Here is a 26,943-nt window from a genome sequence, read left to right on the forward strand (position 1 = left end):
AAGGTTTTAAAAGTCATATATTTCACATCATTCGCTCAAAAATCATTTTATTTCTTCTTTGTTGAAAAAATCTGAGAAGAAACTTCTATTTGTATTTTGGTAGTTAGGCAGTTAGCTCTCTCTTTATTTTGATGGTAGTACAGTACTAGTTTTAAATAAAGTCCCCTTTCAAAAAATAAAATATGCCTGCATTAAATAATGACTAGCTTACATACATCATGCGTTTGCATGGCAATAATTATATACTCCAGTATGTAACGATCTATTTATACTGATTTATAGAGCTCACATTTGAATTTTTATAATTATTTTGATTTAATTAAGAGCATTGGATAAATACTAAAATGTAAATAAATTTGTCTTAGTAGTAATTTCCTCGCCGCTAAAAATAATTACGTCAACATGATTTTAACAATATAAGAACTCAATCTGAGGAAGTAAAATATAAGAAAATGATATAACTCAATATCACATTATTCCTGTAGTATTTCATTAATAATTATAGAATCTAGAATATCGGAGTAGTAGTTGTGAAGGGAATTACTCTTTAAAAATTTTCTATGTCTGCTACTAGAAGTCATTTGTATTAGATGACATGAAGTTTAATGCAAAATTGATGAAATAGGAGTATAAAAAATAAATGAGAAAACATTGAAATATTTTTAATAGAGAATGACCTTATCTCATCAGAAAAAAAAAAATCCATAAACTTTGATTTGATGAAAATCATAAAAATTGAAAATGGACTAATAAAATTGTAATTTTAGAGATAACTATCCCTATATTAGCAGTAGTATATATTAGACAAATTAAGAGACAAATCAAAATTCGTCCAATTAGTAGTAGTATAATAATATAGTAGAATATCTATTAGTTCTCTCCTTAAACATCCTATTTTTGCAAGGTTTTAAAAGTCATATATTTCACATCATTCGCTCAAAAATCATTTTATTTCTTCTTTGTTGAAAAAATCTGAGAAGAAACTTCTATTTGTATTTTGGTAGTTAGGCAGTTAGCTCTCTCTTTATTTTGATGGTAGTACAGTACTAGTTTTAAATAAAGTCCCCTTTCAAAAAATAAAATATGCCTGCATTAAATAATGACTAGCTTACATACATCATGCGTTTGCATGGCAATAATTATATACTCCAGTATGTAACGATCTATTTATACTGATTTATAGAGCTCACATTTGAATTTTTATAATTATTTTGATTTAATTAAGAGCATTGGATAAATACTAAAATGTAAATAAATTTGTCTTAGTAGTAATTTCCTCGCCGCTAAAAATAATTACGTCAACATGATTTTAACAATATAAGAACTCAATCTGAGGAAGTAAAATATAAGAAAATGATATAACTCAATATCACATTATTCCTGTAGTATTTCATTAATAATTATAGAATCTAGAATATCGGAGTAGTAGTTGTGAAGGGAATTACTCTTTAAAAACATTTTCTTAAATAAAAATACTTTCGGAGTATTAAAAGTTAAAAAAAAAAAAAAAACAATTTCCCAAATTCACAGCGAAACAGTCTTCCTTCATCCCCTCCAATTTTTCTCCGCCAAAAAACTCACGCTTCTCTCTCTCACACACACACGCAGTATTCAACGTGGGCGCTTCTTGTATTCCTCAATATTGCGTTTATTTCAAGGCGGAGACGAAGCATCGCCCTCGCATATGCTTAATTCCATCTGATTATCGTCGAGGAAGAGATCACCCAGCGATGCGCAAAACCGTTTGGATTTTTCCACACGCTAACCCTAACCCTAACCGTCGCAAATGTCGTCTCTGCCCGATCACAACGCGGTGTTTGACCCGAACAATCCGGGCAGGAAGCGGCATTTCAGCTGGCCCGAGCAATTATCCGGCGAGAGGTTCGACCAGAACGACGTATTAAAGCACGTCATCCTTAAACTGCACCTCCGCTCTATCTCCCACTCCGGCTCCACCACGCCTCAATCCGAGTCGGAGCCTGACTCCGAATCGCTGAATTCGAGCCCGCTCTCCGCCGCGCCGGATTGCTCCAGAGCCTTGTCTGATGAGCTGTTGCTGAATGTTCTTAGTAGAATTACGGACAGGAAACAGCACTTGTCGAATTCGCTTGTGTGCAAGGCGTGGTGCGTGATTTCTGGAAGGTTGATTCAGTCGATTAAGGTGCTGGACTGGGAGTTTTTGGAGTCCGGGAGGTTGAGTTTACGGTTTCCGAATTTGATCGATGTCAATATTGTGCCTGCTAGTATTAATTTCGAGACGAATTCGGCGATTTTGTTGAGTTGTAAATTGTTGGATGTTTACCTGAATTCGGATGTGTTGGGAAATGATGGTCTTTTTGTTAGGAGAGATGATATCTTGGATAGTGAGAGGATTGATAGATGTGTCAAAATGTTGGCTAAGAGTTGTAGAAACTTGAGAAGAATAGTTTTGATGAATGCTAGTGAGGAGGGGTTAGGCTGCTTGGCCATTGAGTGTGAATTGCTCCAGGAAATGGAGTTGCATTACTGTGGTGACTTATCACTTAAGGGGGTTTGTAAGTTCAGAAATTTGCAGATATTGAAATTGATTGGGAGAATAGGGGGGATTTATGATTCAGTGGTTTCAGATATTGGAATGACCATATTGGCACAGGGGTGTGGGCGATTGGTGAAGCTCGAATTGGTAGGATGCGAGGGGAGTTATGATGGGATCAAGGCTATAGGGATGTGCTGTCAGATGTTAGAGGAGTTGACACTCTACAACCATAGGATGGAAGGAGGGTGGATAGCGGCCTTGTCGTATTGTGGGAACTTAAAAACCTTGAGTATCCAGTCGTGTAAGTATATTGATCAAAGTCCAGGACCAGATGAGCATTTAGGGTCATGCCCAATGCTCGAGGAGTTACATTTGAGGCGATGTCATACGAGGGAAAAACATGGTGTTAGGGCGTTGTTTCTGGTGTGTCGGAATATCAGGGTCCTAGAAATAGAAGACTGTTGGGGATTGGATGACAGCATATTTGCTGCTGCAACAATTTTTAGGTATAAAACTATAGTTTCTTTTTGTTCCATCGTAAGGTTGTACAATGCTGTAGGACCTATAGATTATAGTATTGCTTGATTTGCATAATGAGGTTTTATTGAGTGCTGTGTTCATTCATATGCCATTTCTACTTCCGTGGGAAGAGTTAAAACCCTATGCATTAGATAGGGAGATAGTTGTGAAATTAACTGTTCACATAAGGTCTAATCTTTGTGCATAGTTTAGTTGAATGCTGTTTTTCATTTATGAACTTTCTTAAACATACTAGTTTGCTAAATCTCCCCTGAAGTATACTTTCTTAGGCGAATATTGGGTAATCTCTTTTGCACAAATTAAGACTTAAACTTGATAGAATCGGTGAACCTTTTGTTACGATGATCATACATCACAGATTGCTTGTCAGTAAGAAATTGGTTTTCAAGACCTTTAAAGTTGCATCAGGGTTTTTATCTAGTAGGAACAAAATCTCCTTGCTCTCTGTTGTTGATCAAGACTTATTGATTGCTTATTTTGTTTGTAGGTCCATAAGATCTCTCTCACTAGAAGGTTGCTCATTACTGACGACTGAAGGATTAGAATCAGTAGTTCTTTCTTGGACAGAAATTGATAGGCTTAAAGTAATTTCATGTAACAATGTGAAGGACAGTGAAATAACTCCAGAGTTAGCGACCTTATTTTCTGATCTCAAAGAATTGAAATGGAGGCCTGATTCCCGGTCCCTACTATCAGCGAGCCTCACAGGGACAGGTATCAGAGAAAAAGGTGGTAAATCTTTGAGTAGCAAGTGAGGCAGGGATCAGAATTGATATTGTATGAAGCAGTTCGAGATAGCAGTTGTGCCGGAGAGTAGCAAGGTACTAATCTTGCTCGGAAATGTGCACAGGAATAAGTTTAGCTTATCAAAACCCTTTCATTCTGTATAAATGTGATTATCCATTTTCCTTTGGTAGAGTTGGCTTGGCTAGTTGGCTGCTGTATTTTACTGGTGCAGTAGTTTACCTTTTCTGTTTAGGATAGATAATGCATTAGAAGTGTAGTAGGAGTATTTATTATTTTAGGAATAAAAGTTGATTTATATCTTAATATATCTATTATTCCAGTGTAATTGACTGGAGGATTTCGCAATTGGAGCTACATATTGATGGATTTTATTGTGGCAGCTAAGAACATGAAATTATGTCAATATGAAAGTTGAAAGTTCTTCATAATTTTCACAGGCATATAATAATGATTAGGTTTAAGAGTTGAGAGTTAAAACAGTTTAAGTTTAACCAAACTACAGTAGGGAGTAGTATTAATTTTTAGTGAGTTTTTTTATTGTGGGCTTTTGAGACCTGAGTGAAGTTTTTTGGTGTTGGATACGTGGCAGAATATGATTGGTTTTGCGTATGTGTTTGACATCATACACTCAACATATTTCTGGCTTTTCTAACACGCCAATTTACATTCTTTTTCACTAAATATCACATTAAATTTAATTACTATTTTAACTATCTAAATCAAGCTCAAACTAAAACAAATTATATGTATATATTTTATCTAAATTATAGTAGTACATTAATCTCATAACACTGAATATTATGACGATATTTTTTTCATTATTATATTTACATTATTAAATATTTGTCAATATTAATATTAAAAAACCAATACTGCACGGAACAATAATCAATAATACTGTATATAAATTCTGTCTTCTCCTGAATTAAGCCCAAGCCCAAAATTTATAAATCAAATAAACAACATGCAAACACAGTACTAAATCAGTCTTTTGCGCCGCGGTTTTTCTCCTTCTTCAGGCAATTCTTGTTCTTCTCTTCCGGTATGTTTAACTCTTTCCTTACCCTTCTCTATTGTGGCTAATATACAATGATTTGGAACTTGAATTCAATAATATAAAGTTAATCTCGATTATAGATCTATATTTCTTAGCGGAATGAGATTTCAATCGGTACTCGGCGAATCGCGATTACTTTTAGTTGTTTCTTTGACCTTTTGTTCTAGAAACGATACTGTTTTGATTGGACGCGTTATATCCTAAAATGAATATCGCAGATGATCTATTTTTCCGTTTGTTGTAGTACATAAAATTTACCTGATTATTGGTTATAACGGTTTGTTAGATTCAATTTTTCCGTTCTGATCTGTTGGCTTTTATTTTTCAATAATGTGGTGGACTAAATTAAGTACATGCACATCGCGGAAAGTCTGCATCACTCTAAATTAAGTTGTGCTTCGAGTAATTTAGGGGATTTTAGGGCAGCAATGCTTGAAATACATTTGATTTACTCTGCCTACTATGACTATTTTTTAAACTGCAATACGCTTGAGATGAGTAATTATGTATTGATAAGGTTGTACAACAATCTCTGAATCAATGTTGATGGAAAATATAGCGTGCTGTGCCGATTTGAGCATGGAGTGACATATATGTTGGCCTAAAAGACATGATCTGTGCTCCTAAGTTATCTATGTTTTACTTGCTCAGTCTTGATGCCGTAGAGATTATTCTGTTGATATTGGTTTGCAATTTTGTATATAGATGTCTCAAGTAGTTTTTGCTGTGCTCACAATTAGTCTTTTGGCATAAAGCTCGACTCTTATCCTAAAAGACATGATCTGTGCTTGTTTCCTCAATCGTCTATGTTTTCCGCTCATTTTTGTGCCATAGAGATTAGTCTGTCACTGCATCAGCACCTTACTTGTGATATTGGTTTGTAATTTTATACATAGATATCTTCAAGTAGTTTTTGATGTAAAGCTCATACTCTTATCCTCTCCCCATGAAATTGCTAGTTGTAGATTTAATATTCCGTATAAAATATATTTGGCATAGCTGATCAAGATATAGTGTACCCTAACTTGGCTGTGCTCTATTGAAGTTGGTGCAGAAATGGCAACCGGTGGAGCTGCTCCCCAAAGGGGAACTGCAGCTGCTGCAGCAGCCAACCTCCGTCGGAGGAAAACAGCTGGTGGAGGGGCCGGTGGTGGAGCAGGTGGAACTATGCTACAATTCTACACGGATGATGCCCCTGGACTTAAGATCTCCCCAAATGTTGTGCTTGTAATGAGCATCGGTTTCATAGCTTTTGTTGCGGTCCTTCATGTCATGGGCAAACTTTACTTTGTTCGCAAGGAGTAGAAACACACTGCCCTCTTGTTTCAGTTGTATTAGTATTCTGGGAAGTTTCGGTTCCACAAACGAACTTCTTGTTATAATTTTATGAGTGAACTAAAATAGTCTACCTTTTGCCTTACTTTTTATTGATCAATTCTTGGAAGTCATTTTCCCATTGCGAAAGTCGCCACAGCCATACAGCTATAATTCTGCATTCGACTGAGGTTACTTGATTTCAATAACCAGATTAAAAGCATTCGATTCTAAGTTAAAATACCGATTTAAAAATCGTTCGATTACTAGTTAACCAATAATTATTCAACCAGTTATAAAGTTAAATTGTATCGACCATTAAAATTTTAATAGCTTTTCATTTTCTTGATCTAAAATAAGATAAAATGGTAATGTCTAGAATCAGAAAGTACCAAATACTAGTAACATAATATTTTTGAACCAAAACCATAAAACAGTAACATATATTGGCATAAGAGTATCGTAGATAATTACATCTAGAGAAAATTACTAAACCATGATTATAATAGACAAATTCTCAACTCTCCGATGCATATTACTCCTAAAGAACATTTACTAGTACATTTGTACAGAGGTACATATAAATAAGGTTGGTTTAATGAAGATTGTCGGGTATCCCGGCGGATACAAGACTGTCATCAACAGGTTTAGGGCCTCCAAATGACCTCGATACTGATTCAAACAACTTTTCGATCTCAGAGGCACACCTCGTAAACGATCTACTCCAGAAGCTGTACCTCGGATTCTGCAAAGTACCAACGGGCTTAGGAAACCATCCAAAAATCCTCCCTAAGAAAATTTTTAATCACGTTTTTACCTTTATCAGCTCAATAAACGTAATCAGAAGACCCCATGGATGAGGCCTATTAACAATCAAACGTTCTAATAATACTCTGGTAATCTGCTCCTGGATCGTTTCCTGCATCAAACGATAACCATATAGACAACAAATGTTGAGATTTTGACTCTGGGGAATTTCTCCGAAGCTTAAGGAGAGAGCATTGCGCACCTGGTTTGATTCATGAAATAGATAAAGAAGAATGAAGGAGAAGTAATGGGTGTGGTTGTTTGGATAACGCAATTGGTTGGCAACAGCATTAAGGAAGAGGTATCGGCCCTCTGTATCAAGATCCATTATTAACGTCTGAAAAATATCCAGAGCAGCACTCACTAAGAATGCACTTATATTAGCTATGGTTTGAGTATGACCCGCTTGCAGTTGTTGAGCCTAACAAAATTTCAAAATGATATTTGACTTAGATCAGAGTAAAAGATCGCAAACATATAAGGGAAAAGGAGCAAATTTTCAAAAAAAGAGTAGCTGATTGAGTTAATAGGAATTAGTAACAGAAATTTGGAAGGACGGACCTGCATCCCAACATAAAGAACAAGGGAATTAATAAGAGGAACATTGTAACGAGTCCCAGCACGTTCAACTTCATTTGGCGAGAGAAGAAGCTTCTGCTTCAACTCAGTGAGAAATGCAGATCCTTGTTGCCTAGTCTGCATAGGAAATTGCTTATAACATGAGATCCACAGAAGAAAGCTTTAAAACTACAGATTAATCGTTATATTCACTTTCTTGTCTTTACCTTAAGATACTCATCCACTTCGTTCTTGATCTGCTTTGCTTTAAGTGCGGCATCAACCTCTGAAAGAATTCTCGGTGATTGAGTAATCTCAGGCAGAAGGTCAATCTACAGCATCACATAGTGTGGTATTCAGAAACAATCTTACAGTCCAAGCAATAGATAATATTAATTTCAGATATGGACCTTTAAGTTAGGAGTAGAAGGATCTGGAAGCCTCATATTGCGAGGAAATGCACTAAGGATTATATTCCGCATTTGTATGCAGCTGGGGGGTATGACATCACAAAAGCTGAAATGATAATCACAAAGGAACTCCGGAAAATCGTGAAGTAGCACCAACAACACTCGTAGTGTCCCCTTGTATAGAAAATGCACCTGGAGATATACACGATTAAGTTGCATCAGCATCAACACACAACAGCGGTCGAGAACATGGAAATAGTCTAAGAATTGTATACAAACCGGTTCCCCAAGTTGAACTTTCCTCAGGAATGGCTCCATGAACTGGAACAAGTCCACCAGTAATCTCTGGAAATATGGCCATCCTTTTTGTGCATTTGCAGTGAGCAACTTTGGCATAAAACTTCTATGACTTACCAACTCAAGCCATGCAAAGCTGAAAGCAGCTAGACAAGTTAGTCTCATACAAAATTGAGCAGCTTCAATGTCAACAATATGAATATCGATATCATCACTCAAAATTGGTGAGCCAACCATAATTTGTACTCCCTCTGTCCCATTAGAAATGCAACGTTTTCCTTTTTGGGTTGTCCCAATAAAAATGAAACGTTTACTAAAATGGAAACAATCCTATCTCTACTTTTTCTTCTCTCTTACTTTACTCTCTCCTCATTAACTCACAAAACAACACTTCATAAAATCCTGTGCCAAAAACCAAATGTTGCATATTTATTGGGACGGAGGGAGTATATGATACGCACAAACAAAAAAAATTCAGACCATATCATATCAACTATTGGTTTGTCACGCAATTTCATGGAAAAAGAATAAAGAATTAGGAGCGACTAACCTCAAACTATTCTTAGATATGAAAGGTATCAGATTAACATATAATCCATTCAAAGAATAAAAGAATTAGGAGCGACTAACCTCAAACTATTCTTAGATATGAAAGGCATCAAATTAACATATAATTCATTCTAGAAAGAAGAATGTAATCGATTGAGTGCTATGGATGTGAGTTTGTGTGAATCCATAAGTAAGTACTCCCCCGTCCCAAGGAAGATGACCCCTTCCTTGGGTAGCACATCATTTTATGCAGTTTTATTTTGTGTTAGGTGGAGAGAATACAGTAAGATAGAGGAAATAAAGTAAAAATAAAGAAGTTTCTATTTTTAGTAGTGGGTCATCTTGGATGGGACAAACTAAAAAAGAAAGTGGGTCATCTTTGGTGGGACAGAGGGAGTAATATAATAATACTGGAATAGTCCTGGCTCAACCATAATCAAATCATTGAAGCTAATGAAAGCTACTCAATCAATATGCAGATCATATTTGCAAACAATTAAAGCTGAACTCTTATAAATAAAGCAGACAATAATTTAAATTCATCCTATTAGCTTGTGGATGTACAGTATTTCTGTGAGCAAAATATGCCTGGGATGGTTCACTTTGTATATCAGTACTCTCCCTAGATTAATAGGTGAGCATTAGACAAGTATAAGCACAAACCTGAACCCTGGGACCTTTAGAGGCTGAATTGCATGGAAGGCATTCGCAAGACCAGTCAATACCTGAAAAGGTTACACGACAATTAATATTTAAAAAGAAGTAGCTATACAATTTGAAAAGCCTACTTGAAAAGAAACCTGGACCAGAAACTAAATCTTGGAATAGAGTCATTATCTTTAATGGGAAAAAGGTAACAATCTTACAAACCCATAGCTGAACTAAATGCCAAAATATGGTACCTGAAAATTTGCACCATCAAATACTGGATCCAATGAACACAAATCAAGCAGCCAATTAACAAACAACCTAAAGTAGGGCCTTGGATTAAATGACGCCTTTCTCTCCTCGGCATCTTTTAGAATAAATTTAACCGTAACAGCAAGAACCTAAAGCAAACATAGTAGAGTACATTAGAAACCCAGACACCTCATCACAATAAACAATCCATCTCTATTCTGAAACTCATACCTTGGGCAGAAGTGAAAGTTTACTGGAACCCTGATCCGCAGGGAAAAACTGGAAGGATTGAAAGAGTTAATGCAGACAGTATGGAGGACTGAGAATATAGGGATTGTAAATATATTTAATTGCCAAAAGTACTTATGAGATGCCCACCTTCAGAACCGAGAAAACTAACTTCGCATACATGTCGATAGCGAGAAATGAAAGTGACTCCGATGATAAACAATGTGAAACAGAGAGTTCCTGGTATTGGACCATAATTAACATAAAATAACCATTATAACTGAACTATATTGTTAATTATAGTAAGATTGGAATAGGACCCTCACCATAATCCTGCGGAAAAACCGATCCGTCATCTCATCTCCTTTAAGAAGCCCTCTCTGTTGCAAGAGTGAAACATGGCGAGCACAAGCTGCATCATTTGCTCCGGGCAGTTCGCATATTTGGTACCATTCAGTAAATAATGCGGATACCTGTGTCGGTATCATATTCAAAGGTCAGAACATATGATTATAAAACATGGAATCCATGCCTACAAAAAGTGTGATCTAATTTCTGTTTAAGAAAAAAAGATGTTCCACCATCCTTTAACAAAGAACTACAAGAGAACTATCTGTGGTAAATAAGCACGCATAAAGTAGTAAAAGGAAAATGTGAAAAATATAATACCATTTAAACTTCCAACTAATATTGATTAAATTAATTCACTGTAACTATAACTTCAAAGCTTGTTCCGAACTATGTTACAGGTTCCATGAAATCAGCTATATGCTGCAACGAGTGTGCAAATGCTACACGAGCCGCTCTTTTAAGAGCTCAAAAATTATTTAAAAGACAATATGACAAATTGTTGGTACTGCAATGTAAGGTAAGGCAGTGAAAAGTCTCAAAGCATTCATTTGGATCCAGATGACAAAATTGAGAAAAAGCACTAATCACATCCTACTTCTATCAAAAACAAAAACGTTAGTTATTCAGTGCAATTGAAAAAATAATCACAAAATCATGGGAAAGGAAGAGGGGTTGGAGATTTCAATCCAAACCTAGTATTTTATTAAACAAGATGTGAGACCATATGTGTAGCCTTAAGGAGAGTATAAGCATGCATAAAACCATCAAATATCTTCCAAACCATCATTGTACTACTACATACAGATTTATAAAATGATAAGCAGATCCAATATTAAGTACCTGTTCAGAGAAACCAGCAGGATCAAAATCCACCAATTCTGTCACACTGAATTCTTCCCTGCTTGTTCCAGGAACAGTGGTCTGTTCCAGCAACTAAAAAAAAATCAGATGTTGAGAAAATTATCAAGAGATCAAAGACTAAAAGTGTGGAAGAGAAGAAATATCTGAGGACCTTTTTATCCCTAGGGGTTCGTGCAATTTCTTCTTTACCAACAGCCAAAGGAGACAAATTTCCAGCATTAGCTGGGTTCTTAGCTATTTCAATCAGCTGTTGTAATGACTCCGGGGATCCAGGTCTTGCAGCAAGCTGAAAATAAGGAAAATAGTTAGAAACTCCAGAAATAATCCATAACGTCGCAGGCATCATTGAAAGTAAACATGCCTTTGCCAGAGCATCTACAAGATTGTGAAGCTCTGATATCACTTTAGAATCGTTCATAACCAAAGTTTGTATGAGAGAAATGGCAAATTCAGTTGCAGCCTCTGCACAATAGACACGGAAATCTCTATTAATATCTCCAATTCATCATACTAGACATACAATTTTCTATACATACTGTTTCTCCCAGCATCAAGAAGCTTTGCCATGTGAACGTTATACTCCCCAAGGTTTAATAACTCGCTGCGAATAAGACCTATAGTGATATCTCTATTGAACTTCCTATCCTCCTCAGAGTACAAAACCTGTCATAATTGAGATTTGAGACATTAAACACTTACATGTTAATAAATGCAATAAACATACTCCCAGCCGGACTTAAAAAGAATATATTGAATTGGATATACCCAGCTAGTGAGCTCCTTAACCACAAGCTTGCTGACATCACGTATAGCCGCCAGGATTGCAAGGTGAGCATCAACATGAGCACAATTTGATGCATTTTCATACAAGCCCTTGAAAGCCTAAAGGAACAAAGTAATCCTATGTAAGATGATTTCCAGGACAGCAGTAAATATGCACCAGAATAATGGCCAACCTTCTGGGCGACAGCCAAGGCTGCCTCATCTCGGCTGATGCACCTAAGGATGACTGCAGGAACTTCAGCAATAACTGCCTGTAAAGACCATACTGACAGTCAGATAAACACGTAACAGAAATCTAAGATATAGGTAGCAATGGAGAGCACGTAATGAGATAAATGTGATATCGCCTTTTTTTACCTGAATCTCAACCTCTTTCGCTTCATTAGCCAACTGATTTTCTAGCTGAAATGGGTTTGATAAGTATGTTAAAAGCCAAAACAAAGTAAACCAAACTCAAAAATGCTGATTCCAAGGACTAAATTCTCAAAAAATTAGTTAAATCCATATAATAGAAGGGCATATAGTACATATACCTTCTCTGAGATAGTCTGGTACTTTTCCAATGCATCCCCAGTGGTTATCAAAGGCTCTGTGACATTAGTTCCAGGACGCTCGGAAGATAGAGTTGCATTAGTAGGCTGTGCAGCATTTCCAAGTTCCTGCATTAATGAATTCATAAGGTAAAAAAGTGCACACAAAAAAAGACATATTTACACCGAATGTACTTACTTTTGCAGAGCTAGAAGGTTCCACCACTTGCACATCAGTAGTCGAGGTATGAGGCAATGAAGGAATGGTGTCACTTTCAGAAGTTTGAGGACCATCACCAACTGAAATATGTGTTGAAGGAAGACTGCAATATAATCACCAGAATCATATATACTTGATTCCTTTTTGTTTTTGTTCGGGTTTACTCATAGGGAAAAAAAAATTATTGAATGATAGTACTATAAAATCAAAACAAAACCCTAAACTAAACAAACCTTGTAGGAACCTGGGATCCAAAAGGTTCAATCTCATCCGAGCCCATTTCCAATGTCTGGGGCACAGCACCAATTCCAGTGCTAATAAGGCCAGGCGAGTATATGCTACCACTGATTTGGCCAGATGTAGATGCAAATTGCCTGGACAAACCACCACCTCCTGATGAAGCAGAGAGGCCAACTGGAGCAGTATTTGAGCTCTGGGTGGACCGATTCTGTCCTGGAAACCGAGCAAAATCCTGCAAACAAAATGAGAGAAAATGAAATCAGAAACAAAATGATCACATAAATGAATGTGACAGGTTTCCAAGAATTTGTTAAACAATCACCTCATAAACTCGCTGCTGGGAGTGTGACAGCTGGCCTGGTTTAGGACGAAGGGCTTCCGGTAAAATGCTCATTTGACCCGGTGCATAAAGACTAGCATCAAAAAAACTAGCACCAACACTTTCTCTATGCTTCCTCCTGATAGAAAGTTGTTGAGCTATGTCCCCATCAATGCTCTGAACCGCCTGTAATGAAAATGAGGTTAAAATTGGAAATAAAGACAAAATACAAAAAATATTATTATAAACCCAAAAAAGAAGAAATACTCCCTCCACCCATGAAACAATGACTCATTTTGCCAATTTGGGACATCCACGATTTAAAGGCCCATTTACTTTTTCCCATTTTTTTGTAAGTGGGCCTCATACTCCACTAAATCATTACACTCACATTCCATTAAAAATTAATAATCCTATATAAAAGTGGGAACCACATTCCACTAACTTTTTCAAACCACTTCCTTTCCTCCACGGCATCAAACAATTTCTTAAAACTTGAGGGAGTATCAACAGACCATCAAGTTCACAAATTGTAACTCTCTGCACATCCACACACACTAGCTCACACGATACCACCATTACGATTTGGGATCCATTTCATATACAGTAAACGGGGCTTTATCATCCACTTGAGTTAACATCAAGTATGTTTTTCAGACATGATATGCATCAATGCTTACATGGAAACATGCCTGACTTACGTGTAACATAGCTGTATAAGGAAACATGACACAGTATTTCTTCAATCTTTAAAATGAAACATGAGCATTACCAGAAAAGTAGAAATCACAAAACACCTTAAATTAACTTTTCGTCGACAAACAGACCAGAAGGGTTGGCCAATATAAAGAAATACACTTCAGAAAAAAACCAATGTTTAGTTCTTATTGCTAGCACTTGTTCAGAAGGACCGTGTCACTTTCACATGTTATTAGAATATTTTAAAAATAGGCATTTAAAGAAAGGGAATATGAAAAGTGGGGAACCCTCCCTCAACAGCTCAACATGAAATGTCAAGAATGTTTTAACAATATAGCATTACATCTCATAACACACAAAATATAGCTACATACCACAGGTATTTACAAATATAGCATTACATCTCATCTCCACTCAATTTTAAATACTATCTCTGTCCCATGCTACTTGCACATTTCAAATTATGGTATTTTAAGTAAAAATTTGCACAGTTTCTAATTTAAGTAAAAATTATGGCATTTAATCAAGATATTAGAGTTAATTAAGTGTTGCCTTACTACACTTCAAATTCCAATATATTTACGCTGTCAAAATGAAAAGTGCTAGTAGCATGGGACGGAGGGAACATTTATCAGTACTGGTTTTCAAGACCCAGTTGTCATAACCTGTATGAAGCAACAGATAACTTGTAATAATTTCAATTTACCTTATCAGTTGCAGCTTGTTCAATCAACACACAGCCTAGGTCAAGATTATCATTAGTCACCAGTTGAACTGCTTGTTCTGATAGATCAGTTGATATGTTGAAGCCCTGAAGTGAGTTTCTGAGCTGGGTTGATATCGAACCACGTAAAGGTTCCTAAAAATAATGAAAAAGAATCTTTAATCACATGAGGAGTATTCAAGTAATATTCTGACAATTCAAAAGATCATCAACATTTACCACTAGCAAGTAATAAAACAAAGGTTCATCTGTACCTTGCAGGTTACATGAGCAAGACTTCCCGCCAACCTTGCCACCATCAAATGTGCCGCATTTCGTGTAAGGGTCTCATCGGGCTCCATGGCATAATCCTGCCATTAAAAAAAAAACAAATTATTTAGGAAACAATTTGTTTGCCTTGTAACATGCACTACTAATACAAACACCCTTCAAAATCAACGAATTGGAATAAAATATACCTTCAAGACAAGTTCCTTAGTTGTCTGAGTCGCAATAGAAACACTACGTTGCACGATACTGGACACTATTTCTTTAACAGCTCTATCCATGGCAATTGGAAGTACACTGAAGGAAATGAAACACTGATATAGCTGAAAACGATTGATGGATATCATTGTCAAATAAAATTGAACAGTTACAGTTACTAACTCAGACCTCTGGAAATGCAAGTGTAAGCCATAAGCCTGAAGCTTTTTATTGACAACAACTTGCTGTTCAATATTAGCTGCTGGTACAGGAACCTGCAACATAACAAAAAATAACAGATCATCAGTCGGTATTTAAATAAAACATCATCAGAAGCAAATATAAGTGGAACTCTGGAAAGACCTGATTAACTGCATATTGTGCCTGTCCTTGTAGAAGGCCTTGAGCAGAAGGCAGCTGGTCAGAAAACCCCAAGCTTAGCTTCTCATCCTCCGTTAAAGTTCCAGATGAATGATGGAGCGGAGCAGCATACTGCTATTTTGATCACAAAATCAACCTCCAATCATGCTAATAGATCAAAAGAGAACAATTGAAACACAAACCTGAGACATTATACGAGAGTGTCCACCAGGAAGGGGAGAGGCAGCAACATCAAGGGGCATCTCAACATGGTTCAATGTCGAAATTATTCCAGGTTTCACCTCATTCATTATTGGTGGTTGTGAAGATCCGACATCCTTATTTGAGAAATCAGGATTACCTTCAACTTCTCGGACTTTTTCCTTCAGAAGAGAAGTAGGTGTAACATCCTTAAGGTCAACACTTAAATGCTTAAACAGGACCTGAAACCAAAGAGATCTCAATTAAGAAAATCCTCTCAAATTCAAGTGATCCCCTTGAGCAAAGAATAGCCAGAATTACCTCAATCTCAAATTTGAGATTCATCTTCAAATTTGGCATTGCATAAATCTCAGCAAGCAATCCAAGAATCGCCATTGTCCAAGGGTTGGGAGGCTGATATGCAATACTGTTCGAACAGGGTTCCAGAATCTAAAACAAGCACATTAAGTCAATAAACTTGGATTTGCAAGTACATATAAAATAAACCAGAGATCATACCTTTGAGGTAAAAGGAATAACAGCTATCATAAGTCCCTTTTCATATGCCTGCAAAAGCACAGAACAACAAATAGTACATTTCCACATGTCAGAAAAATCAAATCAACAAGATGAGATCATAATGGCTACATGATGCTCTCAGACAATCCAACTCCAACTTTATTAAGTCAACTAAACAACAAAATAGAAGAAAAGAAACCTCTATAATCAAAGATTTTGGATCTATCTCCCGTGCCCTTAGAACTTGATTTTTGCCGATTGTAATCTTCCCAAGCCAGCTTCCTAAATTTTTCAGCAGTGATCGTTCTTCCACACTAGACTTTATAAGGTCTGATCCGACAAGAACCTGAACATACAAATATCAAGAATAAACACCACCTTTTTGAAAGGAAATCAATTAAAATCGACAAAATCAGACCTTGCAGTTTTCATAAGTGGCCTGTACAATCTCTCTGAACAAAGGTTTCAAATTTACTTTATCAAGAAACTTCAAGTACAAATCATGAAAATTTGTTTCAATGCTTGCCCTGCCCAAAAAAATGACAAAAGGGTCAAGATGTCATTTTATATTATTTAAAATCAAGCCAGTAAGAATAACCTCAAAATAATACATCCAGAGAACTGTTTCAGATAAGGTATGCATTGGCAAGCAACATTTACCTCTTCATAACCATATACTGTGCGAACCACGGATAGAATTGAGGATTTAGAATTTCACTAAACTCTTTAGCTTTAGCCTCAACATTTGCAGCAGACAAGTTATTTATAATAAAAGATATCTTGTCCTGAGCTTCTGATGCTGGAACCTGTTCCATAGATCAATGAAACAGTCAGATACTGATAGAGATTAAACAATAACAACAGATTAGACAAACATCACAAGTGATGGAAAAGAAGGCCAGAATATACACCGCACATAATTCATATACAACTAAGACATAGTCTGATAATCTCTTAGCAGAACATGCAGAAAATAAAACTCCGCAATATCTGAGAAAATGCTACATAAATCAGCTTTACAGTCCAGCCAGGGTTGAAGACTGTAACTAATTCTCAAGCATATAAATAGTTTTTACCATTGTAGATATATGCATAATTCTTTAATCACCATATGATACCAGAAAGCACAGAAGCCTAGAGTGCTACCATGTATCAGCATTTAAGCAAGCAGCTGTCATGCTGTGCTAGATATTTGAAGTACCAGTACACGATAGGGATGGCAGAACAAACATAGTATCAAAGATATGAAGTTGAGAAAATTGGTCTAACTTGATTTTTATACTCTGCAGATCATCGTAATATTCAATTGGCAGTCTTCAAATGAGTTCTAACTTCTAAGGAATGTCTCAGTTACACAATAAACCATTGACTAGTTGAAAATCTATGAAGTACATCTTTAGATACTTCATTTTAAGAATGTATGTAGGACCCACATGTCTGATTTAGCATTTAGGCCTTTCTTTGCAGTTCCAAGCAATAAGGTTACATGTACATGGTGCGTCATCTCTAAGTCATCAAAACTGTACAAGTATCTTGATGAACATGGATAATGATTGATAAGTCAAGTAGCAGATTTATTTGACAATATTAAAATTCTTGCATCTATGCTTGAGAGAATGCTAAGGTAGCAAAGAGGTAACCAAAAAGACTGATCGAAACTACAAGTCATTCTAGAAAGGAGTCGACAAACAATGAATAAAAATCAAAATCACAGAGAAAAAAAAACAAAAGGATCAGGATCAAGAATAAACAGAGACCAAAAAAGTATTAAAAAACTATAACCAAACACCTCTACGGGAGTTTCTCTTCTCTCAGCAGCAGCAACAAGGGTCTCAATGTTTAAAGCAGAGCCAAATCCTGAAACAACAGTCCCCACTGTTAATGTAATCCACAACCCATATGCACACACAGAGGAAGTAGCGAAGAGTATATTTTGTTGGGATAAGGGTGCTAGGAAAATACAGAGAGCAGTTATAAAACCACTAAAAATGAGAATTACTTGCTGAGGTTGATCTAGAAGACCGTGGAAAGCCCGGTGAAGCAGATTGTACTGACAGAACAGCACCGCTGTGTGACTGTATTGTGGATTTGAGTAGATTAGCTCTCCAAATATAGAGGCAAAATAAGGTAAAAATAGAATATATATCAAGTGAATTACATCAAGGTTGATAAAGTATCTATTACTTGCCTTCTGAAGGGTAGGCATTTCGCTTGAAGGAGCAGTAACAGGTTGCGCAGAAGATGATTGTGATTGCTTCATGTGATTAAAGATAGTCGTAGAAGGTTTCCTTTCATCAAGAGAACTCGGTGGTCTCTGTGGTAGTGGAATTGAAGGAGAAACAGGCAATCCAGACTGTGTGCTGCCTGGTCCAATTAGAGAAAATGGCGAGCCTGCAGGCTGAAAACAAAACGACACAATTTCAGTGAACACAAATTCACGTAAATCACCTGGAGTATAAGTATTATCCACAACAACAAACAGGGAAAAATACAAAATCATGTGGCACTTTAACATTGTAACTTTTGCTATGAAATCATTCAACTGTTTCTTTTCTGTAGGTTCAGCTACTAAACAGTTAACAAGAAGATAATAATTCAAGGTCTAATACCTCCGTAGTTGGAGCAGAAGATGGAGTGAGACCATGATGGTGATCATTAGTTGTACTATGGCCAACATCAGGTTCACTATGAGCAGCTGAGATCCTGTTAAGTGCCCTCTCTATGAATTCTACAAGGTCTGAATGAGCAGCCCGCAAATGAGATATTTGCAGGATATGATTGCAGTATTGTGGCCACTCAATGAGACGGTCCACAAACTGCTCCAATGCCTTGGTCCCAAAGGAGAACATCTGATTATCAAAAGGTCAAGGTCAAGGTCAGTCTGAGATTCAAATAATGACATTAATTGATAACATGGGAAGGAACAAACTTTTGAATCTGCAGGCTTCCTTAAAGCATCTAAAACAGCTCGTAAAGCAATGCCCAGCGTAAGGTGAGTCACTAGTTGATGCTTGATGAGTGATCCTGAAGAAGAAGCATTCACAAAGATTAAACTAGCAAGCTGAGTAAAATAGGAAGGTTCAGAGTATTTTACAATGCTAATTATCTGGGTTCATGTTCATTGTTCACCCAGTGACCAACAAGAATTTGTTGTATCAACATAATCATCTCTCCTAATTCACTAATTTCGCATTAAAACATGTGCCATCCCCAAAGTTTATATTTTTAGAGGACAGAGAGAGTAGCATAATCCAATATCATTTTAATACAAGGAAAGTGACTTCATAATTCAAACCAGCTACTTGGTAATTAAATCAATCCAACAACATGAATAAAATAATATGACAAACTAAGAGGTAAAAGATGTCATAGTATATAAAATTTTGGCTGAACATCCTGACATGTCCAACAATCAAACTAGCCAGTGGGTTCAATAATTCCATGCACAGATCATATGACAAAACACCTCCCACCATTACAAACAGCAAAAATAGTTTGTGTACATTAGAACAGTCAGTAAATAAGATCTCACCAAAAAGTACTGCTGCAATCCTCAGCTGCCTTTCAGGGTACTTCGAGAAAAAATTGTATTCCTCAAATAGATTAGCAATCATGCACTCGTATATCGACTTTTTCCTGTTAAAAATTGTATTCCTCAAATAGATTAGCAATGACGCATTTACTAACGAAATGCTAATATGATAGCAGTACTCTCTATTTCAGCATCAACAAATGAAGCAGCAAAGTTTATGTGACCAACTGACCATAAAATTCACCATGTAGAAGTCATGCTATTCAATTGAAATAGTGACCACTTAAAACAAGAAACTTCAAGGATCTGCTAATAAATAATTCTAACAAGATACTATATTTTTAGATATATGAAATATGAATTTGATCAAAATAAAACTTGGTGAGGTAGAGTAATAGATCCCATTATCCCCATAATTTACTTATAATAATAACTCGAGAGAAACAATATGATTAACAAAGTGAATGCCTGCTTTAGTGGTAAGAGCATATGCATAAATAATAACATCACTTAGGAGCCTATAATCGGAAGTTGCATGAACCTTTTCAAACAACATACCAAAGGAATCATCTTGTAATTTGAAGGGGAGAAAATACCTTTCTTCTGGAGATTCCTTGAAGCGGGTAAGCATTTGAATCATAGCATCGATAGATAGATTACCAGAGAACATTTGATGGAAGTATGCATTTGCTTCTGTTTCAATGTCATCAGCATAACCATCAGCAGCAGCATCAGAACCCCCAGCACTTCTCATTCTTGAATTAGAACGCATATGAGAGACATCCAATTTTTCAATTTCCTCAGACAAGTGATTAGAAGAAAGCACACCAGAATGAGACTGAAGTGCCTGTACAACAATTTTCGGAAAGGTCAAGTACTAGTAATCCCAAGCTGGCTGAGATTAAATGTACGTCAGAATGTTACCTTTAAGACAGTGGGACAAGCTTCCAAGTACATATTCAAAAGAGAACCAGAAGGGTGATGGTGATTGGGAGAGATGTCCTGATCTCCAATCTGAACATCCTTCAAAAACCTGATGCATTCCTGGAGGAATACTCATAAATCAGATTTTGGAATTGCAATCATTAGAGACCACAAGATGGCAGATACCAGTTCCAAAATTAGTCTTAGCAAATATTGTCTTGGTGAATGATTTCTTTTCGCAATAAAAAGATGGCTTTTTTCTTTTCATCCCTAAGATCTTAATAGAAAGAGATCAAGAAAAGAGAAAACACAAACCTCATAGAAAGCATCTTTACTGGACACTAATCGAGCACTCAACCAGCTTTCAAGGTCCATGATTTCTCTATTAGATGCAAGTACAGCCAAGCGAATGCCAAGGTAAAAAGGAAACATATCTAGTACTTGTGGAAGAACCTGTACACACGTTTAGCACATATGTTCAGATGCCAAGATTTGCCTCTCAATGGGGTATATATAAAAAAACTAACATAGCATATTTATGATTTTTAAGAAGTCAAGACCTTTATTTCCTGGAAAGCATCAAAAATCCTATTGACACTGTCTGGATCAACATTCACGGAATCTATAAGTCCACGTAGCAACAAGTTTCGATTAACATGCCACAGAGTGTACAATAAGCCACTTGCAGAAGTCTTTTTAAGAGCCACTGGGAGCACAGCGGATGCGACCTCATTTTGGATAAGATTATACGCAGTCTGCCAGACATAGTTCACTTAATAAGCAATAAACCATAAAAATCAGAACACAAAATCAAGATAATTTCTGATATCACCTACATTAACATGGGCCATTCCAAGAAGCAATACTTCTGGGAAGTTATTAAGAGGAGATTCAAGGACATATCTCACTAAACTTGCATGACCCATCTCAGATAGCTGACACAGAACCACCAGCAGGTCATGACATGACCAAGCACGATTAGGTCCAGACTGCAATGTATGTCCAGGCACAGCATCATCATAGGACTGCAGAAGGCAAAAAGCATTATAAACACATTTCAGATGGCATAGGTTAATTGGAAACAACTTAACAATCATAGCAAGTATACCAGCTGCCTTTCAGAATGAGCAAACGTAAAGACTTCAGGTGGTGCAGAGACTGCATATTTTAGAAAAGATAGCTGACCCTCAACATTCTTCCAAACAGATCCACAAATAGCATGGAGAGGGAATGGTTCCTGAAAATTAAATGTGCAAAAGAGAAAATGAGAGTAACAGATTAGGTATCTTGCTTGATTCTTTACATTCCGAAACTAATAGATGAAGGTCAGATAGATTATATATCAAGTTCTACCTGGCATGCATGCTTGTAGACAGACATGAAAAATGAAAAAGCAGCCTCATTGGGGATATAAAATCCCTCGTGATCCAGATTCTCCATGACATTAATCCAGTTAGTTCCCAGAGCCTGAACCAAACAAAAAATCAAAATAATGGGGCACTTTTATTATTGGAAATGTAGATATCATGTTACAAATAAATTCATAAACTACATGCATAGAACTTACAAGTTGCTTGATTGAATCCACAAGGACGTCAACATTCCAAGAATTCAAAGATGGCATATCCAGGACACTGTTACCACCAAGGGCAGAGCGGAATGTAGCAAAGACATTTTGCCTGTCATCAAGACCTACATAAGTTCTGGCAACCATTCCAAGAATCTTTGCAATTGTGGCATCAGTGAGCGGTAAGAAAAGCGACAACATTTCTTTGCATTGAGCCACATTGGCAGTACACCCATATCCTAGCTCACACATTACATCAGCCATACTAATTTCTTTCTCCATTTCTGCTAGAATGGCATCAAAATCCTCTTCACCCCCCTCATTCATCAACTCTGAGTTTCTGCAAGCATATACACAAGCATAAAGGTAATAATGGTTTCCAGAATGAATACTAGTCTATTTATGCACTAGAAACAGACAGGGAAAGCACCTGAAGAAGTTATCTTCAAGTAGTTCATCATGAAGAAAAGGTATGATGACAAACTGGGCCCCGTCCTTCGGTTGCACGAGAAATAACATTTGCATGAATGAATCAACATGCTTAGAGAGGCCTTCAGACCGACTGAGAAACACAAGAATATGGTGAATTAACTTGGAAGACTCAAATGCAACAGGATTGGCACACAACTCTGTGATCTGACTCATGCAGAAATTCTTTCCTGCATACAACCAAGAAAAGGGCTACAATTTTAGTGGAACACGTAGAAGAACTCCACAAAGATAAAACAATAAACTGCTGTATGCATTCAACCTCCTACATAATAAATATATATACATGTGTGTGTGCGTAATTGTGTACAAGGATGAGAATAACTAACCGCACATCCTGGTATCATGATCTTCAGAATTAGACAAAACAAGCCCTACTCCAATTTTCTCAGGTACCGACAAGTGTAAAGCATCAGAAAGATTCAGCAGTAGGTCTTCATTGATGGCTTTAGACCGCAGTGACTCACTTAATATTGAACTAAAGTTAGGTTTATCCAATAAATATTTGAATATTGAAGCAAATATCGGTTGCAGCTTCATATCCTTCAAATCCCTGGAATAAATATCGATGTGGTCGAAACAGGCTTGCAGAAGTAATATGCTCGCCTCCATTCCATGCATTGTATACTGTCAGAGAAACATAATAGAAACAAAAACAGTATGTAAGTAATAACAGAAAATCTATTCCAATGTCAGAAACAGGAATTAACAAACACAAATGCAACAAATTTCGCATAATTCTGAGTCTCATCAATTAGTAATTTTCAAAATGCACTGCAGATAAACCAATTGATTTTTCTAGGCATTACTTTCATTCGTCATCTAAAAACATATTGTGTTTGACCCTTTTTTGCAACACTAAAATATCAAAAGAATTGACATTAAATGTTTTGTACTACTAGTAAACAAGGTGAGGGAAATCAAAAGTTTTCACAAAAAATCTAAACGAAGTATAGTTCAGCCAATGGCTACTTTGGGTCCAAAATCAAGACAAAATAGGATGCCGAAGCAGAAAACATCTCATATTTTTCATGGGGAAAGAAAAAACCTAGAGTTGTTGCCCCAGTAACATTTCAATTGAAAACAAGCAAGGTTTAATGAAGTTATTAACACCACTCATCAAATTGCTTTTCAAATTAAACATGGATTTACAAGATAAAACTCAGAAAAATGCATATAGATCAGCCAGCTAGGATTAAGACTGCAGTCAAGACTTCATGATAATAAACACATTCTTATCAATACTACAATTTCTACGAGTTCTATAAATTCTCAAAACAAAACTAAATCAGGTCCATCTCGAAAAGGTAAAACCATGTACACAAAAATAAATGGTAACTCCACCAAAAATAAAAATAAAGGAAAACATGAATCCACTGTCTTGGCAATAAATAAACATCCACTATTAATTGATGCCAAATGCAGGTAAATAAGTGTTATGCTACATACTGAAGGAGCAAAATCATAGAAGCCCCTCCCTGGCCACCCCCACACCTCTACTAAAATGTTCCCAACGAAGTAATTTAAGATTATTAGGGTGCGAATACCACAAACAAAACAGTACATTCTTGAAATAAACAATAAACACCTGATAAATAATAATTGCAATGCATTGGCCATTAAAGATTACATATTTCCGATAAGCTGGATCAATGAGGTGCGTTATGAGCCATTAAGGTAAGGTTCATGCTACCTTTTCACTAAAACATACTCCCATATCGTAATTTCTCACATTAGACTTGGCTCCATTGTAACGCAAACCAAACAATTATAAAACAGCTAGGCTCGCTCACAAAGCCCAGTCCTCGTAGTTAGAGGCTAAGGGTTTTACAGTATAAACACAGGATCATCAGTCAAACCAATAAAAGCAGAGAAACAAAACAAGTGAAATCCACGCATTTAAATTGAGTTTAATAATGCAGAAAACATCAAAATTGAATGAGCGTAACGTACGTTGCATAGTTCTTGGAAAACCGAATCGGAGTTGGAATCGTTAACGTCCTGCAGCAGAAACCTAATCTGGCCCGATAGCTTGGAGGAGAACGTAACCATGGTTGGGGAATTGAAGATTGCTATTTGCTTGGTAAAATTTGGGAGATTCGACGAACAGAAATTGCTAGGGTTTGCAGATGGGAATGATTGCTGAAATTAGAGGAGACGAAGATCTAATAGCGATTGAGTCGAGTGAATTAAGCAGTGGATGGGCTCTTGATTTTATATGGGTGGGTCGGGGCTCCGACCCGGGAATGTTTTCCAGAGTCGCTTTTTCTTTTTCTTTTTCTTTATTTGTGAGAGTTTGGTATTTCTATATTAAATATTGTGCCCATCATGCGGACATTAGATAACAATGGAGTTGGGGTGGGTAAACGGTTTTCGGTTAATCGGTTAACCGAGAATCGAATCGAAACCGGTCGGTTATCGGTTCGGTTCCGGTTTTAAGTTTTGCTAAAAGTCGGTTATCGGTTATAACCGATAACCGTCGGTTATAACCGGTAACCGAATTAAATTCAATTTTAATTTTAATTATATGTTTATTTAATACTAGAATAAATTATAATTTACTTCAAACTTTGTCACAATGAAAGAAATTGTAATTTATATCAAAATTTTGTCTAAATCAATGTCAAAAAAAGTCCATTTTAATTTGTGTCACTATCAATTAGAGTATTATACTTATAAATTTATATCTCAAAATCAATAAAATTCTTAAGAATTACTATTTTAATTTTAAATATAGAATAACCCTTCACTTATTATTGGAGACAAGTTTTTAAAGTATAGAATATAGATCATGTAAAGTTCAAGTCTTTTAAAGTGCCTAAACAAATTATATATTACTTTTAAATAGGAGTATAATAATAATAATAATAATAATAATAATAATAATAATAATAATAACAATAATAATAATAATAATAATAATAAAAGTAGATGAAAAGTTAAAAATTAAAACTATAAATAATTTTAAATTCAATTATATTATTAATTAATAATAGCAGAAATTGTAATTTACTTTTAAATTTTGTCACAATAGAAGAATCTGTAATTTACTTCCAAATTTTGTCAAAGTCTCATATTGCATATTTGCAATGTCAAAAAAATCTATTTTAATTTGTTACCTATTAGTTATTTGTACTTATAAAGTTATAATATATTAAATTCAATAAAGTTTCTAAATATATTTTTAAAAACAAGATCTCTCAAAGTTAACAAGTGCTTAAGCAATACTACTATTATGAAAATAAGATAACCTTTCACTTATTATTAGAGGAAAGTTTTCAAATTTTAGATCATTTAAAGTTTAAGTCTATTAAAGAGCCTAAAAAATATATCATATATGTATTGCTTGTAAATAGGAGTATAATAATAATAATAATAATAATAATAATAATAATAATAATAATAATAATAATAATAATAATAATAATAATAATAATAATAATAATAATAATAATAATAATAATAATAGTAATAATAATAATAATAATAATAATAATAATAATCTGTAATTTACTTCTAGATTTTGTCAAAGTCTCATATTGCAAATTTGCAATGTCAAAAAAGTCTATTTTAATTTAAATTAATTTATTATGGTGTAGGATAAAATTGAATGATTATGACTAAAATGCAAAAAAATATGATAAAAAATTTGATGTTTTCGGTTTTACAATCATGCAGAAATGCGTAGAATTGAGAATACACAAAATCAATTAACAATCTTTGTGAGAAAATTTCAGAATTTTATATATTATAGATTGAATCATTGAATTGAATGATTGATCATTGAAGGAAGGCCGTGAAATAGTTAATTCAACTTTCGTTGATAAAATAATAGTGTAATTAGGTGTAGGTTGAGTTATCTATCACAACCTTAATCATGCAAAATAAACATTTGAATAAGTTAAATCAATTCGGTTAGTTCGGTTATAACCGAGAACCGACCGGTTCTAACCGAGTCGGTTAATTAAGTAACCGAACCGAAGATCGGGTCGGTTCCGGTTAGTTTTTTGAAGGCATTTTGGGGTCGGTTAACCGACAAGTCTGTTCAGTTATTAACCGAACCGACCGAATAACCAGCCCTACAATGGAGTATAGGAGTAGTAATTTATTTTTAGATTATTTTAGTTATTTTTTCTATAATTAACTAAAACGAAATTCATTATAAGAATTTTAAAAACTTGGTAGTGCGATGTTCTAAGATGAATTAAAAATGAAGGGTTCAGTCTTTGAAATAAAA

The 26,943-nt window shown here is 35.6% G+C and overlaps 2 protein-coding genes across 10 annotated transcripts; one reads left to right on the forward strand and one right to left on the reverse strand.

Moving 5' to 3' along the window:
• The first annotated feature begins 1,486 nt into the window (after positions 1-1,486).
• Positions 1,487-6,279, forward strand: LOC125217633 (protein transport protein Sec61 subunit beta-like). Of its 4 annotated transcripts, none has more exons than XM_048119155.1 (3): positions 1,487-2,193; positions 3,543-3,876; positions 5,905-5,992. In XM_048119155.1, the coding sequence occupies exons 1-2, from the start codon at positions 1,787-1,789 to the stop codon at positions 3,808-3,810; spliced, it is 675 nt and encodes a 224-aa protein (XP_047975112.1). In that variant the 5' UTR covers positions 1,487-1,786; the 3' UTR covers positions 3,811-3,876; positions 5,905-5,992. The 4 variants fall into 4 exon arrangements, with proteins under 4 accessions (XP_047975112.1, XP_047975111.1, XP_047975114.1 ...); XM_048119154.1 differs by having other exon boundaries at positions 1,488-3,021; XM_048119157.1 differs by lacking the exon at positions 1,487-2,193 and having other exon boundaries at positions 3,757-3,876; positions 5,905-6,279.
• Positions 6,280-6,602: 323 nt separating this feature from the next.
• Positions 6,603-24,965, reverse strand: LOC125185430 (CCR4-NOT transcription complex subunit 1). 6 transcript variants are annotated; one of them, XM_048081960.1, is made up of 52 exons: positions 24,660-24,958; positions 23,036-23,333; positions 22,648-22,876; positions 22,218-22,557; positions 22,004-22,117; positions 21,759-21,887; positions 21,487-21,675; positions 21,211-21,405; positions 20,966-21,103; positions 20,651-20,770; positions 20,323-20,573; positions 19,727-19,830; positions 19,124-19,218; positions 18,804-19,043; positions 18,383-18,592; positions 18,194-18,269; positions 17,984-18,051; positions 16,855-17,000; positions 16,613-16,721; positions 16,394-16,540; positions 16,195-16,242; positions 15,997-16,125; positions 15,678-15,917; positions 15,478-15,609; positions 15,304-15,389; positions 15,108-15,213; positions 14,904-14,999; positions 14,632-14,784; positions 13,230-13,412; positions 12,901-13,139; positions 12,647-12,770; positions 12,451-12,576; positions 12,275-12,319; positions 12,091-12,168; positions 11,900-12,016; positions 11,671-11,797; positions 11,496-11,596; positions 11,286-11,420; positions 11,114-11,206; positions 10,249-10,395; positions 10,073-10,162; positions 9,926-9,973; positions 9,697-9,843; positions 9,458-9,519; positions 8,228-8,381; positions 7,949-8,140; positions 7,766-7,870; positions 7,542-7,676; positions 7,383-7,401; positions 7,183-7,292; positions 6,991-7,092; positions 6,603-6,918 (listed from the first exon to the last, which is right to left on the reverse strand). In XM_048081960.1, the coding sequence occupies exons 1-52, from the start codon at positions 24,756-24,758 to the stop codon at positions 6,769-6,771; spliced, it is 7,116 nt and encodes a 2,371-aa protein (XP_047937917.1). In that variant the 5' UTR covers positions 24,759-24,958; the 3' UTR covers positions 6,603-6,768. The 6 variants fall into 6 exon arrangements, with proteins under 6 accessions (XP_047937917.1, XP_047937915.1, XP_047937916.1 ...); XM_048081958.1 differs by having other exon boundaries at positions 7,183-7,401; positions 11,114-11,194; positions 24,660-24,954; XM_048081959.1 differs by having other exon boundaries at positions 7,183-7,401; positions 11,114-11,194; positions 15,478-15,606; positions 24,660-24,953.
• Between the last annotated feature and the right edge of the window lie 1,978 nt (positions 24,966-26,943).

The sequence above is a fragment of the Salvia hispanica genome, chromosome 4 (genome assembly GCF_023119035.1).
Source record: "Salvia hispanica cultivar TCC Black 2014 chromosome 4, UniMelb_Shisp_WGS_1.0, whole genome shotgun sequence".
In the NCBI taxonomy this organism is placed as follows: Eukaryota; Viridiplantae; Streptophyta; class Magnoliopsida; order Lamiales; family Lamiaceae; genus Salvia; species Salvia hispanica.

What these genes read in the sequence shown, in the direction of transcription:
- LOC125217633 (XM_048119154.1), top strand. Translation starts at nt 1,787, where the DNA reads ATGTCGTCTCTGCCCGATCACAACGCGGTGTTTGACCCGAACAATCCG. An exon ending in GCTGCTGCAACAATTTTTAG is followed by an intron (nt 3,022 to 3,542) that starts GTATAAAACTAT and finishes TTTTGTTTGTAG; the next exon opens with GTCCATAAGATCTCTCTCAC.
- LOC125185430 (XM_048081956.1), bottom strand. Translation starts at nt 24,758, where the DNA reads ATGGTTACGTTCTCCTCCAAGCTATCGGGCCAGATTAGGTTTCTGCTG. An exon ending in CTCATTCTGAAAGGCAGCTG is followed by an intron (nt 21,676 to 21,758) that starts GTATACTTGCTA and finishes TGCCTTCTGCAG; the next exon opens with TCCTATGATGATGCTGTGCC. An exon ending in CACAATATGCAGTTAATCAG is followed by an intron (nt 15,390 to 15,477) that starts GTCTTTCCAGAG and finishes GTTATGTTGCAG; the next exon opens with GTTCCTGTACCAGCAGCTAA.